Below are 16,172 nucleotides of genomic sequence, written 5' to 3'. Positions count from 1 at the left end.
GAAACCTCAAGGGGAATTGAGTCTTGGGTTGTAACAATTTTACTCTGTCCTGAGTCAGTTAAAGCCCAACTGCCCAATCTGAACTCTGCTGCAGATATTTTAAAACAGTTTTGTTTCAGCTATTCATACACCAAGATAAAGTTGATTTTGTCTGCAGCATAGCTAACATAGCTTGGTAAATCAACAGGAACACTCAGAAGTATTTTAGAAGATTTAAGGGTGCTGTGGGGGACTACAGCAGGCATCTGCCAACTACAAAGCAAAATTTGAAAAGTTTAAGGGCTCCACAGCTTATCTTTTGTTTCTGAAATCATTTTATAGCCTGTAAAGCCAAAATTATTTGATGTTTTCTCCTTGAGGTAACTCTTAGAAAATAATTCATTCTGTATTCATGGTGGAATCCATTTAGATCAGTGTTACTCAAATGGAGACTATCTCCTCATCCCCTCCTGCTCCCAGGGGATGTTTGGCAATGTTGGGAGATATGTTTAGTTGTCATGACCGGGGCAGGTGGAGTTGTACTGCTGGGACAGAGTGTGTAGCGGCCAGGGATACTGCCACACATCCTGCAATGCCTAGGACAATTCCCCACAGCAAAGAATTACCTGGCCCCAAATGTCAGTAGTGCCAAGGTTGAGAAACCCTGCTCTAGATTGTGTAATTAGAAAGCGAACAAAGACGCTCTGCTTTCATCAGACACTGCCCTAGATGCTTCCTTTGTGTCTTGATCTTGGTAACTGAAGTGTTTGGCAACCTGGAGTTTTCTTCACTTCTGATTTCACTATCCGTGTTGAGTTTGTGTCTTCTCCCATCAGCATGTGGGTGAACAGACTGTCCATTACTTGGAAAAGGATTGGGGCCTACAGATTTATGCTCTGTCAGTGCGTTCTTCCAGCCCAATGTTTCCTGGTATCTAAGATGTTAGTGTTGACTTGTGAGAGAACTTGGCTGACCTTCTAGATGTGAACCCGAAAAGGTCAAGGCATAAATATTCAGCAACCCTGTTATGTATTAAGAGATGTGACTATTAAATCGGCATTAGTTTTGGAACCTAAAGATGTGGGTTTAGATCCTGTCTCCACTGTTTGCTATAGCGCTTGAGATGGATGTCCTCTCCTCCCATTCTGAACCCATGCTTCCATCTTTCCCAGAGGATGATAATCCTCTCTTGCTATCCTCGGGGAACAATTTTAAAGATATTACAAAGGTGGAAGAAGAGAATATGAGTGTGAAAAATCTTCCTAAAATGTATGCCATGATGCAAAGGTTAGGTTGAATTGTCACTAGCGCCTAAATGCTTTTTGAAGCTGTAACTTTTCAGTTTTTACTACCTTTAGGAGTACGATGTTGCATAAACCTTAGTGCTCTAAAACTGTGACCAAACTCTAGTATTCTGGGCTTCTCTGAAGCATTTCAGGATTATGTGAGCTAAAGCCATTGCATTTTTGAAGCTGCTTCTTTCCATGTTAGAATAGGGATATTTCTCCTTTAGGTAGAAGTAAGCTTTATGTTGAATTCTTATAAATACTTGGTTAGGGACTTAATGACTCATCCCTTCATGTCTCTCTACTCCCATCCCTTCCTAATTTTCAGGACTTGTTCCATCAGTGAGCCCATTTCCCTGACTCTTTAAGTCTCCTTTAATCAGTAAATCTGCCCAATTCAGTTGCTACCAGGGAACGAGAAGTCACTGTTTATTTTTTTAATTTCTGTTTACTTATCTTCTGGCTGTGCGGGGTGGCTTGTAGAATCTTAGTTCCCCAACCAGGGATCATACACAGGCCTCAGGAGCAAAAGCACAGAATCCTGACCACCGGCCTGCCAGGGAATTCCAGAGAAGTCACTTTTTAAAAGCGTTCTCTTGATTGCACATCTCCTTCCAGCGCGTTGTGTAGTCCAGACTGTCCTCCCACTTGCCATAACGAAGCTTCCAGAGGAATGGCTTGCACGCCTCACCTTGTTTGTCACCTTCTGCTCACTCCTCAACACACTTCTGTCTGGACTGTGTCTCGTGTATATATCCCTGAAGCTCCTCTGGGTAAGGCCTCCCAGGGATCACCATGTTACTAAGCCCTGCCTGCCCTCACCTCCTGTGATTTCTCTGCAGTGTTCAGGAGAGTTCAGTGGGCTCCTCTCCTTGAAACATTTTCTTTTTTGCTTTCTGTAGCCCCATCCGTTGGTTTATTTTCTGTGATCTCTTTCTCTTCTGTCTAAACCTCTAGAACTCCAAGTTCCTCAGGGCTTAGTTTTAAACCCTCCTCTCTTTATGCTTCCCCTGGGCAATTTCTTTCACTTTCATGACTTTAAATACTACCTGCAAGCCATTGATTCCAATGTATATTGTTTGAGCCCATGTTTCCATTCTGAGTTCAGTGGTTGTTTTATTAGATGTTTTCCTGGCACCTCAAGTTTAATGTATATAACTCCTACTTCCCCACGATTATTTCCTCCTTTATTTTGCTTCACGGTAAAGGGCATTTCTACCCACTTGGTCATTCAGAAACTTAGCGCTGACTGTCTTTGTATACCTCCTACTCTGTCACTCCATCTGGTGATGTCCATCACCAGGTCTTGTGAATTCTCTCATCTAAATATCTAGAATCCTGCCACTTCTTTCCTCCACCATCACCTGCTTAATCCCAGCGATTTACTGCTGTAGCTATCAACAAGTTTCTGTGTCTTCCTCCCCCAGTGTAATTCTCCACACAGCAGCTAGAGTGATCTTCTAAAAACCAAATCAGATTATGTCACTCCTTCAATGCCCTTCAGGTTTTTTGGCAGTTGCTGTAAGTGTGAAAGCCAGAACCTGCATGATCTGATCCTGCCTGCCTCTCCAGCCTTGTCTTTGCCAATATCCTGACCTGTCACTGTACTCCAGCCACCCTGGCCTTTGCATATGCTGGTTTTTCTGCCTGAAATACTCCTCCCCAGCCTTCTGTTTTCACCTTAAACATCACTTTCTCGGAGGCACTATTAGTGTGGGTCATGTTCTACCTTGCAGATACGGCAGATTTGGTTGTGAATATCACTATGCAATAAAGTCACATGAATGTTTTGGTTTCCGGTGCCTGTAAAAGTTGTGTTTACATTTTACTGTAGTCTGCTAAGTGTGCGGTAGCATTATGTCTGGAAGAAACAGTGTACATATCTTGATTTTAAAATGCTTTATTAAAAAAATGCCATAATCTGAGCCTTCAGCAAACTGTAACCTTTTTGCAATAGTAATATCAAAGATCACTGATCATAGATCACCATAACAAATATAACAGTGATGAAAAATTTTTTAATATTTTGAGAACTACCAAAATGTGACCCAGAAGACATGAAGTGAGCAAAGGCTGTTGGGAAATGGCACCGGTAGATGTGTTCAATGCGGGGTTGTCACAGACCTTCAATTTGTTTAAAAAAAAAAAAAAAATGCAGTATCAGCAAAGCACAGTAAAGCAGAGCACAATAAAATGAGGTTTGCCTGTACTGGCGGTAATTGAACATTGTGCTTTTATATTTGTGTGGTTTATTTGTTTGATAGCTGATTCCTGTACTCAGTGGTGAGCGCCAAGAGGATTGGGATGTGTTCTGCTTATGTCTTGTGTCCCAGCACCAGCAGAATAATAGGAGATATTATTATGCCCTGCATAAATATTTGTTTCTTCTACTTTCTTTTAATTTGCTCTGCTCTGTTTTATTTTTTTATGTGAATAGTACCATTTCGTTTCTTTAAAAAAAAAATACTATTTTTTAGAGCAGTTTTAGGCTCACAGCAAAACTGATCAGAAAGTACAGTGATTTTTTTCATACGCTCCCTGCCCCCACACATGCCCAGCGTGCACCAGAGTGCTGCATCTGTTACAGTTGATGAACCAACAGTGACACATCATTACCACCCAGAGTCCATCGTCTTACACTAGGGTTCACTCTTGTTACACATTCTGTGGGTTTTGACAAACATGTGACATGAACCTACCATTATAGCAACATACAGACTAGTTTTGCTGCCCCCCAAATCCTCTGCTCCACCCATTCATACCAGCCTTTTCAGACTGACTTCTTTCACTTAGTATTAATAGTATGCATTTAAGTTGCCTCCATGTCTTTTCATGGCTTGATAGCTCCTTTCTTTTTAGCACAAATAATATTCCATTTCCTGAATGGCTGCAGTTGATGCATTCATCTACTGAAGGACATCTTGGTTGCTTCTGAGTTTTGTCATGTATGAATAAAACTACCGTAAACATCTGTGTATAGGTTTTTGTTGATAGAAGTTTTGAACAACAAGGAGCACGGTTGTTGGATTGTGTTAAAAGAACGTGTTTAATTTTGTAAGAAACTGCCAAACTGTCTTCCAAGAGTGGCTGTACCCTTTTGCATTCCTACCAGTAGTGAATGAATTCCTGTTGCTTCACATCCTTATCAGCATGTGTTAGTATCAGTGTTGGGGATTTTTTTAAATTGACGTTTTCATTGAGATGATTGTATATTCACATGCAGTTCTAAGAATAATTTAGAGAGATCCTATACACTTTGTCCAGTTTCCCCAATGGTAACATTTCATAAAACTGTAATATATGATGACAACCTGAATCTTGACATTGATGGGATCCACTGATCTTACTTAGATTTCCTAAATTTTACTTGTATTCTGTGTGCCTGTCCTGCTTTTTAACCCTGTTTCATTATGTGTTTAACAAATCTTCTGAAATTCTTGTTACTTAAAAAAAATGCATTTGAAGCTGCTGCTTTCTCTCAAGGTTGCACTTCTGCTGTATCCCACAAGTTTGGATGTGCTTCCATTGGTTAGTACAAAATCTTGGTTGTGATTGCTTCTTTAACCTGTGGGGTTTTTCAAAAGTATTTTTTAGTTTATGAATATGTGAGTTTTATCTTTTCAAAAATATAATTTTATAACTTATAATTAAGCTCTGTCCATTGGTGTTAGAGAACTGGTGTAGTGTCAATTTTCTGGAGTTCATTATGATGTCCTTTGTGTTGACCTTATATATGATCAGTTTTTATAAATTACTCATGTGTGCTTGGAAAGAATGTATACTGTCTGTTTGATAGACATGGGGTTGTATATCTGTCTGTTGGATCAAGCTTTTTAATTGTGTTATTCATGTCTTTCTTATCTTTACTAAGTTGTGTTTGTGTGATCACTTTCAGAAAGAGGTGAATTAAAATAATCCAGTATGAGACTGGCTTTCTTTTGGTTAGTATCTTGAGACCATATGTAAAAAACTTAAAAATCTCTGTCTTTTTTATTAGGTTAATTTAATCCATGTAGTTAGTGAAAGTGAAAGTTGCTTATGTCCCACGTTTTGCACCTAGGCCAGAATCCTGGCGTGGGTAGCCTTTCCCTTCTCTAGGGGATCTTCCCAAGCCAGGGATCAAACCCAGTCCTCCTGCATTGCGGGCAGTTTCTTTACCACCTGAGCTCTCAGGGAAGCCATGTAGTTAGTTATTAGGACTGGTGATACCTGTTTACCGATTTCTGCCTTCTAACTTTGAATTTCCAGTTTAACTATGCTTTTACTTTGCTTCTTTTTTTTTTCTCTTCTGTCTTTTGTTCATTTGATTGATTGAATTTTCTTTAATCAACCTTTTTCTCTTTACTGGCTTAGAAATTATGCATTTTTTTTTTAACCTCACCATTACTTCTTGCATGACATTCTTCCCCTTTGGCTGTCTTCTTCCCTTATGGCTCAGCTGGTAAAGAATCCGCCTGCAATGCAGGAGACATGGGTTCGATCCCTGGATTGAGAACATCCCCTGGAGAAGGGAAAGGCTGCCCACTCCAGTGTTGCGTCCTGGAGAATTCCATGGGCTGTATAACAGTCCATGGGGTGGCAAAGAGTCAGAAACGACTGAGCGACTTTCACTTTCGTCCTTTCCTTGCTTAGTAACTAAATACAGTAAACTCAGTCTTGGTACTGAAAAAATTTTTTAGATATATATCTTTCTTTATCTTGCCTCTATTCTTGTACCATTGTTCATAGCTTTAGATTCTAGAGTGACTGTTATTTGCCTTAACACTTTGAGGATATGCTCCCATTTATCTTCTAATAACTGTTTTTGCTATTGAGAAGTCTATTGTCAGTTTGTCACCTTTGTGAATCTTTTTTCCCTCTTTTTTAGCTTTAAATTTTTTTCTGACTCTGCTGTTGCCCTTGTATTATACTAGTGTTCTGGGTTTGAACATATTTTTATTTACCCACCTGGGCCTTAATCTGCTCCTTCAACTTGATGTTTCCTTCCCACCTTGGCTCCTATTTTTCCTTGACCACTATTCTATGAGAAGTATTTGAACCTTCTCTTTAGCCTTCCTAGTAGCTTTTCTTGAATAACCTAATCTCTTTATGTCTTTCTCTTGCATTCTGGAATATTTTCACATTCTGTTTTCCAGTGTCTGATTCTCTCTTCAGCTCTGTCTATACTGCTTAACCAAAAAAGCAGTTATCTTAATATTGCGTTTTAATTTCTATTCTCTTTTTTGGTTTAAAAAACCTGCCTCCTCTTACCATATGGTTTCAATTTCTTCCTTTAGCTCTTTGAACTTCTTTAACTTTTAAAAAACTTTTTATTATGGGCTTGTTAAAAACTTTTTATTATGAGAATTTCATATATACAAAAGAAGGAAATGGTAATGAACCACCTGTGTCCTTTGCCCAGCTTCCAGCAGTTAGCAGCATTCTGTCACTCTTTCAGCATGCTTGTTTTAAAGATGCTTCTAGATTATTATTACCTCTAGTTTTCGGAGTGCAGGTTCTCCTTCTGTCATGTCACTCTCCCCTCTGATGGTTTATTTCCTCTTGCAGCGGTTTGTTTTTGTTTTCAACGTAAGCCTGTTTTGAGTTGGGATTCGTTTCCGTGGGATTCCCATATGTTTTAGATTATGGAAGCATTCTGAAGGGGAGTTTTGTTTTCTCCTCTGCCGGGGCCCTACAAATTTAGCTGGTTGCCATTGGTTTGAGGTGTGTGTATTTGGAGTCTACAACTGTACCTCCACATCTGTATAGTCTGTGGGGTCACAAAGAGTCAGACATGACTGAGCGACTTACACTCCCTCTGTACCTGGCAAGAGCCCGAATTTCCATTTTCTTATGAACCCTCTTTTTCCATGAGGTCCCTCGCAGATGGCAAGGTTCCTTGCTGCTTCTCCAGGTTGGTGAGCAGTTTTTTAGGCTCCAGTTCATGACGTGGGTGGGGCAGTGGTGTGGAAATATAGTCCTTCCTGGCCTCTAGCTTTAGGAATTTATCTCAGCTCTGGTTTTTGGCATGCAGGGGGCCTGTAGCCTGGACTCTTCTTCCTTAGGGGTGATTAAATCCCCAGTCCTCAGCCCTCTGCTTTTAAGAACTATATCTGGGTGCTTTCTCCCTTGAGTCCTTCAGCTTTGGCGCCTGCTCACTAGTTTCTCTGATTCCTCCCTTTTTGTTTATGACACAGTAGACTCCGCTTTCCTTCTTGGTTTCAAGCTTAGCTGTATGTGTAAGGGGGGTGGAGTGTTAAATTTTATCAAACATTTCTAGTGGGGTTTTCTTTGGAGACAAGAAGGAGGTAGAGTTGCTCTACATCAGATTATCCTCGCTCAAGATCTTGCTTGCTACTTTGGTTTTTTATTGGTTTTTAATCGCTTCAGCATTTTAACCTCTCCTGTGCTGGGTGTTTGCCTTATTGCAGTGAGTTGTGTGAAGCAGGCCCTGATAGTCGCCCCCCCTTACATGTTTGTTTTATTTTACCGGTGAGGAAAGAAGGGTGAAATGGGCTACTTGTGGTCTCAGAGTTGGGAGGCTGGGCTGTGAGCACAGGTGGTCCAACTTCTGCCTCCATGCCTCTTCTCTTAATATTCCAGAGAGAGCAGGGCAAACATAATCTTTTCTCAGTTGTTTCATTAGCTAAAAGTAACTATTTTTTCTGATTTTCCAAGTAATTCAGACACATTTTAGAAAATATGAAAATTTGTAAGGAAGGGACTTCCCTGGTAGTCCAGTGGCTAAGACTCCACACTCCCAGTGCAGGGAGTTCTGGTTCAATCCCAGGCTGGGAAACTAGATCCCACATGCTGCAGCTAAGACCCAGCACAGCCGAATAAATAAATATTTTTTAAAAAATTTGTATGGCAGAGGCCATCACAATATTGTAGAGTAATTAATCCTCCAATGAAATAAGCAAATTTTTAAACATTTGTAAAGAAGAAAATATAGTCAACCACATAACTTCAGTATAAATGTTAACTTTTTTTGTATTGTGTGCTTTTAAAAAAATGCCTATTATAGGCACTTTGTTGTTGTTGTTTTATTTTTGTGTTCAGCTTTTATTACCTGATAGCCCATGAGCAATTTTTATAATTAAAATTTATTTTGAAGTGTTGTTTTAAAATAGTTTTATTTTTATAAAAGATATCACAAGTTATATTGACTCAATTTTTAAGACACAGAAACACATAAAGCAAAAGTCAGCCTAACCTTCCACAGGTCATTGTTTGGTCTATACCTTTGCAGAGTATTTTCTCTTCACAGATAACCTTGACTTGTTTTTAATAGATATAGAAGTTTTACAGCTTAGTTTTTTGCTCAGTATTATGACTATCTTTTCACACGTTTATAAAGATTTATTAGTGTTTTTATAATCATATCAGAATTATCGAAATAATGTTGAATAGATGCTCATGAAAAATTAAAACAATATAGAAAAATACAGTAAAAATGCGGAGTAAAAATGTATAGTTTTTAAAGATACAGTGTCTGGTTGCCTCCTTTGCGCTCTCCCAGCCGATCCTCCCATCCCAAAGGAGGCCGCAGTTAGGAATGAATCAGCCTCTGTGACTGTTGCTGTGTATTTACCTATTTAGTGTGTGACCACAGAATGTGTGAGTATATGTGTTAGGTATAAATGCAGACTGTGTTTGTAGATGCTGTTTGACCCTTTGCCCTTCTGTCTGTATTGCTGTGGTAGGCTAGATTAAATATTCTAGAAGTTAGAAGCTGCTCACTCTGCAGGTATATGTATATGACTGTCTTTTCGTATGTTTATTTGCCTTTTGTATTTGTTCTGTGACTTACCCTGCCTTTGCTCATTTTTCTTTTTTTCTTTTTAAACTGAAAAACACAGGATTTACTCTAACACATTTTTAAGTATATAGTTCTTATTATTAGCTCTAAGCACAGTGTTGTACAGCAGATCTTTAGAACTTTTCTATCTTGCTTGACAAAGTTATACCCATTAAGCTTCCCATTTCTTAACCTCCCACCCCCGCCCCAGGCCCTGGTAACCACCATTCTACTTTTTCCTTTCTTTTCTTGAAATTTACGTATTTACTTGGCTGCGCCACGTCATAGTTGCAGCCTGAGGGATCTTTAGTTGCGGCCTGTGAACTTTTAGTTGTGGTATGTAGTTTCCTGACCCAGAATCAAAGCTGGGCTCCCTGCATTGGGAGCCCAGAGTCTTAACCGGTGGACCACCAAGGAAGTCCCCACCATTCTACTTTCTTCTTCACTGAGTTTACTTTAGATACTTCATACAAGTGGAATCACACAGTATTTGTCCTTCTCAGAGTGGTTTATTTCACTTTATTTATGCTTATTTACATTTTGGTTGAAATGATTTTTTTGTGCATGATGTAAAATAAGAATCCATTTCTTGAATGTGGATATCCAGTTTTCCCAACACCATTTGTTGAAGGGACTGTCCTTTCTCCATTGTGTATTCTTGGCATCCTGTCAAAAATCAGTTGATCGTTGTGCATGGGTTTATTTCTGGGCTCTATATTCTGTTCTCTTGGTCTATATGTCTGTCTTTATGCTAGTACCATACTATTGTATTATTGTAGCTTTGTAATATGTTGTGTAATCAGGATGTCTGAGGCCTCAGCTTTGTTCGTCTTTCTCAGGATTGTTTTAGCTATTGGGGTCCTTTGTGGTTCCAAAGAATTTTAGGATTGTTTTTTCTTTTTCTGTTAATATATGCCCTTGGGATTTTGGTCAGGGTTGCATTAAATCTGTAGATCACTTTTGGGTAGCATGGACATTCTACAATATTAAGTTCTTCCAATTCATGAACACAGGATGTATTTCCATTTATCTGTATCTCCTTTGTTTTCATTCAGTAATGTTTTGTAGTTTTCAGTGTACAAATCTTTAATCTCTTTAGTAAGATTCATTTTAGGTATTTTGTTCTGTTTGATCATTTGCAAAGTAAATGAGATTGCTTTTCTTAATTTCTTTTTCAGGTTGTTTGGTGTTAATTTACAGAAACAAAACTGATTTTTGTATGTTGATTGGGTATCCTATAGAATTCATTTATTAGATCTAACAGTTTGTGAGTGTGTTGTATGTGTGGAATCTTTAAAGGTTTCTATTGATTCATGTAAGTGCGTGTCATCGTCCAGCAGAGGTAATGTTATTTTTTTCCTTTCCAGTTTGGATGCCTGTTTACTTCTTTTTCTTGCCTAATTGTTCTAGTTAGGGCTTCCAGTACTATGTTGAATAGAAGTGGTAAGAGTATGCATCATTGCCTTGTTCCTGATCTTAGAGGAAGAGCTTTTAGTTTTTCATCATTGAGTAGGATGTTAGCTAGAGACTCTTCATATATGGCCTTTAAAATGTTGAAACCATTCATTCTTTTCCTAGTTTGTTGAGTATTTTTATCATGGAATGGTGTTAAATTTTGTCAGTTTCTTTTTCTGCATCTCTCGAGATAATCTTGCGATTTTTATCCTTTGTTCAGTTAATGTGGTGTGGCACATTGATTGATTTTTGAATGTTGAATCATCCTTGCATTCCAGGGATCAATCCTGCTTGGTCATGCTGTATGATCCTTTTAATGTGCTCTCAAATGTGGTTTGCTAGTAGTTTATTAAGGATTTTACATCCATATTCGTCAGATAGTTTTCTTGTAGTGGCTTTTTCTGGCTTTGGTATCAGGGTAGTACTGGCCTCATAAAATGAGTTTAGAAGTATTCCCTCCTCTTCAGTTTTTGGGAAGAGTTTGGGAAGGATTGATGTTTTAATTCTCTAAATGTTTGGTAGAATTTACTTGTGAGGCTGTCCCTTCCAGGGCTTTTCTTTGTTGTGAGTTTTTGATTACGATGCAGTCTCCTTACTAATTATAGGTCTCTTCAGATTTTCTGTTTCTTCATGATTCAGTCTTGGTAGGTTGTAAGTTTCTGGGAAGGTATCCCTTTCTTCTAGGTTATCCAGCTTGCTTGCATATAATCATTCACGACAGGCTCTTACAACCCTTTATTTCTGTGGCATTGTCGTGATGTCTGCTGTTTCATTTCTGAATATGTCTTCTCTTTTTTTCTTAATTTAACTGAAAAGCTTTGTCAATTTTGTTTATCTTAAAAAAAACCTGTTAGTTTCATTGATGTTTTTCTATTCTCTGTTTTGTTTATTTCTGCCGTAATCTTTATTATTTCCTTCCTTCTGCTAACTTTGGGCTTAGTCTGTTCTTCCTTTTCTGGCTCCTTGAAGTATAGTTAGGTTGTTTATTTGACATCTTTCTTACTTTTTAATGTAGATGTTTGTTACAACTATAAACTTCTGAGTTCTGCTTTTTGCTGCATTCCATGAGTTGTGGTATGTTGTATTCTGTGGCCTTTACTTGTTTTTTTCTATTCTGTTATCTTTTCTGACTGATCTGTAGTAGCTTTTTTGCATATAGATCCTTGTCTTTGTGTTTCAAGTGTTTTTCTCAGTTGTTGCCTATTCAGCTTAATTATAGTTCTTTCACCTAGTAGTTTAAATTTTTGATGTTGCTAAACCTAGTTGACTTTTCCCTTTATGATTTCTGTTATTCTTAAAAAGGCCCTCCCATCTCCCAAGATTATAAAATATATATATATGTTGTTATTTCATGGTTGTATTTCTATATGTGTATCTTAACTCCATCTAGAATCAGTGGGAAGGATGTGAAGTAGGGATTGAGCGCTTTTAAGAAGCTGTGTTAAGTGGCTACACAATGTTCTGTCACATGGAGAGCATTTTCGCAGGTTCCCTGTTCCCTTACTGTCGCACTGTTAGGCTTCTGTGATTTTTTCTTATTATAAATAAGGATGTTCTGTGTTTCTAGTTGCTGCTTTCAGGTGGATTCATAGAACTGCACAGTCAGGAGACTAAGAAGGCAAGGCAGTCTCCAGGCGCTTGCAGGTGCATGGCCTACATTAGCTTCTCGACCCCACACTCTTGGATCACTTGGCAGCCTTCTTCAAGTCATTTCCTCGGGTCTTCCTTGTGCCTTGGTTTTCTCATGTGAAAAATAAGGATAGTAATACTACCTACCTCAGAGCATTGTGCTGAGGTTTAAATGTTTAATGCACATAAAATAGTGGAATAGGGCCTGGGTTAGCAGTTGTTATTAGTTGTTATTGCTGCTGGTTTTTTTATTGACATAGGGATTTTAAGGCAAGTGACTTTGAGAAAAGGTGCTGGTGTTTTAATATTTTCCTATGGGAATCTAGGAGATCCCATTGCCCCAATCCCTTCTTATCACTGAATGTTATCATTGTTTAAAGCTTTTCTAATTGAATGTGTGAACGAACTTCTTTTTTGCTGGCCCGGGATGGGGGGCAACTACAGCCTCTTCTGTTATCTTCCTGAACTTTAAATTGTTTTCTCTCAGAAATGGCTTATATTGCCTTTTAGTTCCCTTTTATGGAGTCGTCCTTTAAAAGTGGAAGTTCACCTGCTTCTCAGCATGATTCCCCCAGTCCACCCCCCGTCAAATCCATCGCTTGGCCCGAAGCGACTCTCCGAACAACGGTCCCTTGGCTTCTTTTTCAGGTACTGACGTCCATTTGAGCCCCTTGTGTCTGCCAGGCCCTGTGCCAGGGGCACAGGCGCCTCAGAGGAGTAAGTTACCATCTCCGTATGAGAGAGACTCAGCCTGGGAGCGCAGGGGCAGCTGGCATCGGAGTTGGAATGTGTGCACCACAGTGCCATCCGCCTGTGGAGCGGGGGTGGGAGTGGGGTGGGCAGAGCCCTAGGAGAAGCTCTCAGATTGTCAGTGGGGTTGATTTGTAAACGTAACGCAACTATTCTGCCTGCGGAAACTTGCTCTGTAGAATCCCAAACTTGAAGGAAAGGTTTTTGTTTTTATTTTTTTACCTTATGAAGTAATTCATCATAGCATTTTTTTAAAAATTTGTTCTTTCTATACATTTAAAATACGTAGTTTGAAAAAAAAATTGTGAAAGCAATTTCTGAAGCACTGACTTCAGGCAGGTTTCTTGGCCTCTTCAGGCCTCAGGGGAGGTGCTCTTCCACTCGGCTCGCCCGCTCTGTCTCCCTGAGCTCTGCTGTGTGAAGGGATGTCAGCAACCATTATGGACGGTCAGGCGGTTGGTAGCTAACAGGTTGAATAAGCTGTGCTGCCGACGCAAATACTGCAGAGAAAAGGAGCTGGAACTTTCCTGTGGGGTGCTCAGACTTAGCCTTGTCTGGGCCACTTCACTCTTCAGCATAGAGGTGTCCTCATCCCCAACAGTGCATTGGAGTTTTTCTTCCTCCTTTTTGTAGGAACACCCATTTCTGGGCAGTCTTCTTGATTATGGCGTGAAAGTGTGATTATATGCCTAGATGGAAAGGCAGGACTGCCACCCTCTCTCCCTTCCTCCACCCTTCCCCCTTTCTGCTGCTTGATCAGAAAAGGGTCCCTTGGCTCTTTTTCCAAGCCACCGAGTTTGAATTGACTTTGTTGCCAGTAAGAACGTGGGGAAGCACTTTCTGGTTCCTGCTAAAGTTACCTGACAGCGGAAGGTGTGCATCTGATAATTATAACTCTAGTGCTTCCAAGGCCTGAGCCATTGAGCTAAGAGCAGTAATCCTGATCTTATCAGTAGGGTTTTGTAGTCCAACAGTGTTGCTTCTAACAGTATCTGTTTTACTTCCTGGGGCTCCCCTCTCCTTTCAGGATTCTCCTATAATCCTGCCCATTACCCCTTTGTGCCTGTCTCATTACCTCTTGGGATCAGTTAAAACTGGTGGGAGAGCAGAGGTGTTTTTTCTTTTCTTCTTGAGATCTGGGAATTGGACATTTAACATTACAACATTATCCACTTGTCCAGTAGCAGATAGTCACAAGTGTTAGGGGTAATACCTACAGAGACACAGGCAGAGCAAAGAAAAGGTAGTTCATGTGTTGCTTATTTTTAAAAAAGAACAGTACTAACAACAGCAGTATTCAGCTGGAATACTTTTGTTACACTTTATATTTCAAAGTTACTAACTGATATCCTTGAGCTTGGGATCAGCCCTTTGAAGTCTACCCATGGAGCTGACTATGAGGTTCAGGTCCCAGGAATTTGCCCAGATCTGAACGGTGGGTGTGATTCAGAATCTATTAGATTATAGAGTAGACAGAAAGGAAACACGTTACTGTTGTGTTGCTTTCAGAGAACACCCAAGAATCTCCGTAAAGCTGTAGTGTGTGTGATGGTGTTCTAAGGACCGGACAGCTTCTTAGAGGTTTCAGAATATGGGGAACTCAAGTGAAGAGCTAGTAACTTAGCCTCTGTGTTTTAAACCTGAAGGAAAGGGTTAACTCTTGCCTTGGGGAAGAGTGAGGAATGGGGACTAAAATTGCTTTGGACATCTGAGCTGTGCTTTAATAAGATATTCCAGGTGGTCAAGGAGTAATCCTAAAATAGCCTAGATACTTAATTGCTTTTAAAGTCAGGCGCTCCTGTCTCTGGGGAGGCACAGCTCTAAGGAATGCAGTGCTGGCTCCTGAGGTCTTAGAGGCGTGGTCTGGTTGGGCTTTTTTTTTTTTTTCCCCCTTCTTCTTCCAAATCCCCAGTGAAAAAGCCCAAGGTATCTTTCTTGGGTCAGGAGACGCTGGTTAAATGTCTCTTCTCACTGGAAGTTTGGCAATAAGCTTTGACTCCTGCTGCTGCCAAGTGCTAAGCCGGGCTTCCTCCAGGGCTGTTGGATTGTCCTTGTCACCTGTAGCACACCCCCAGAGACGGCGGCCTGCTTCCATTAGTGCTCCAAGGCGTCCTGCTCGGTCCCCTGCCCAGCGTCTCTCCATTTTCGTTGGAACTGACTTTTCTCACGTTAAGATTCAGATTTATCCTTCTTGTCCTGCTCCATCCCCTCCGTCCAGATCTAGCTGATTCTCTGACTTGGCTGGTCTAGGACAGTCGTTTCTCCCAGTTCTACTGCTCTCCCCACCCCCAACCCAGACTCTCAGTGTGGCCAGCCCCAGTGCTGGCTTTTCCTCTCAAATCTTCACTGCTGTTTACAAAAGTGATGTATTGACCTTGTGAATCATTACCAAGAAACATTAAAAACACATTTTATTAAGTGAAGAGTCATATTGCTGTCTTACCTGAAACACTAAATATTGTGATTGTATTAGTTCATTATTCTATAATTTTAATGCAGTCTGAATTTTCTTTGTTGTGGGGATGGGTGGGGAGGAGAAGAGTGTTGGGTCATGACAGATTCAGATGTTAATCTAGAGGAAATAAACAGTTTTTAAAATCATCTCTCTCTCTCTCCATTAGATTCTAACATCCAAGAAGTCAGAGGTTCTTATCTATCTTGTTCTCTTCCCCTTAGAACCTTTCACAGTATCTCGTATATCCTGGTGATCCAATGTTTGTATGTGAATGAATATAATGCAAAAATTGGAAAAAAGTGAAAATCTCCCATAATTCCAGTCCAGTTAGGTGGCTACAGACATTTGTATGTGTATATCATGTATTTCCAACAAAAATGAGTGATTAAAATCAGCTGAAGCACTGATTTAATCATCTGTTTTCTGTTCAGAAAACATCCACGGCCTCCCCGCTCTTCACATTTCAGAGCTTAAATTTCCTCCTGGTATTCAAGGCATCTCACAGCCTCTTTCCACCTTAACTATTCAGACTTGCATCCTCTCTGCCAAAACATGCCTGTTTATCCCCCACTCCATGCTCATTGAGACTGTTAACCTCTCAGCCCTTTCTTCCAGGCCAGCTTCGTCTCCACCTCCGAGCCACCTCCTTTCTTCCAGCTCCCTGGCACTTCGTGTTTTGGTACTTTGGCTTGCTCTGTCTATTAAATGCTGTGTGTGTTCAGCCTGTGTTTCCAGCTTTGTGGTAGAACTCCGGTGTGGGAACCACTTGGGGGGGAGTGGTGATTCTCCTCAGCAGCCTGCACAGCTCTCTTAAGTGGGGCAGGTGCTCAGGAAAGCA

General features: G+C 40.2%; 1 protein-coding gene across 4 annotated transcripts in view; it reads left to right on the top strand.

Moving 5' to 3' along the window:
- The window catches only part of ARID3B (AT-rich interaction domain 3B), a 47,885-nt gene that overhangs the window by 6,648 nt on the left and 25,065 nt on the right, over positions 1–16,172 (top strand). For 2 of the 4 annotated variants that reach the window (XM_042235245.1, XM_042235244.1), the window contains exon 3: positions 12,640–12,777. The exons of the other annotated variants lie outside the window; for them this stretch is intronic. In XM_042235245.1, coding sequence (XP_042091179.1) covers positions 12,640–12,777 — 138 coding nt within the window. The remainder of the gene's footprint in view (positions 1–12,639; positions 12,778–16,172) is intronic. 4 annotated transcript variants of the gene reach the window in all.

Source organism: Ovis aries, chromosome 18, assembly GCF_016772045.2.
Source record: "Ovis aries strain OAR_USU_Benz2616 breed Rambouillet chromosome 18, ARS-UI_Ramb_v3.0, whole genome shotgun sequence".
Taxonomy (NCBI): Eukaryota; Metazoa; Chordata; class Mammalia; order Artiodactyla; family Bovidae; genus Ovis; species Ovis aries.
Note: the sequence above shows the minus strand (reverse complement) of the source record. Positions and strands in the feature narration are given on the sequence as shown.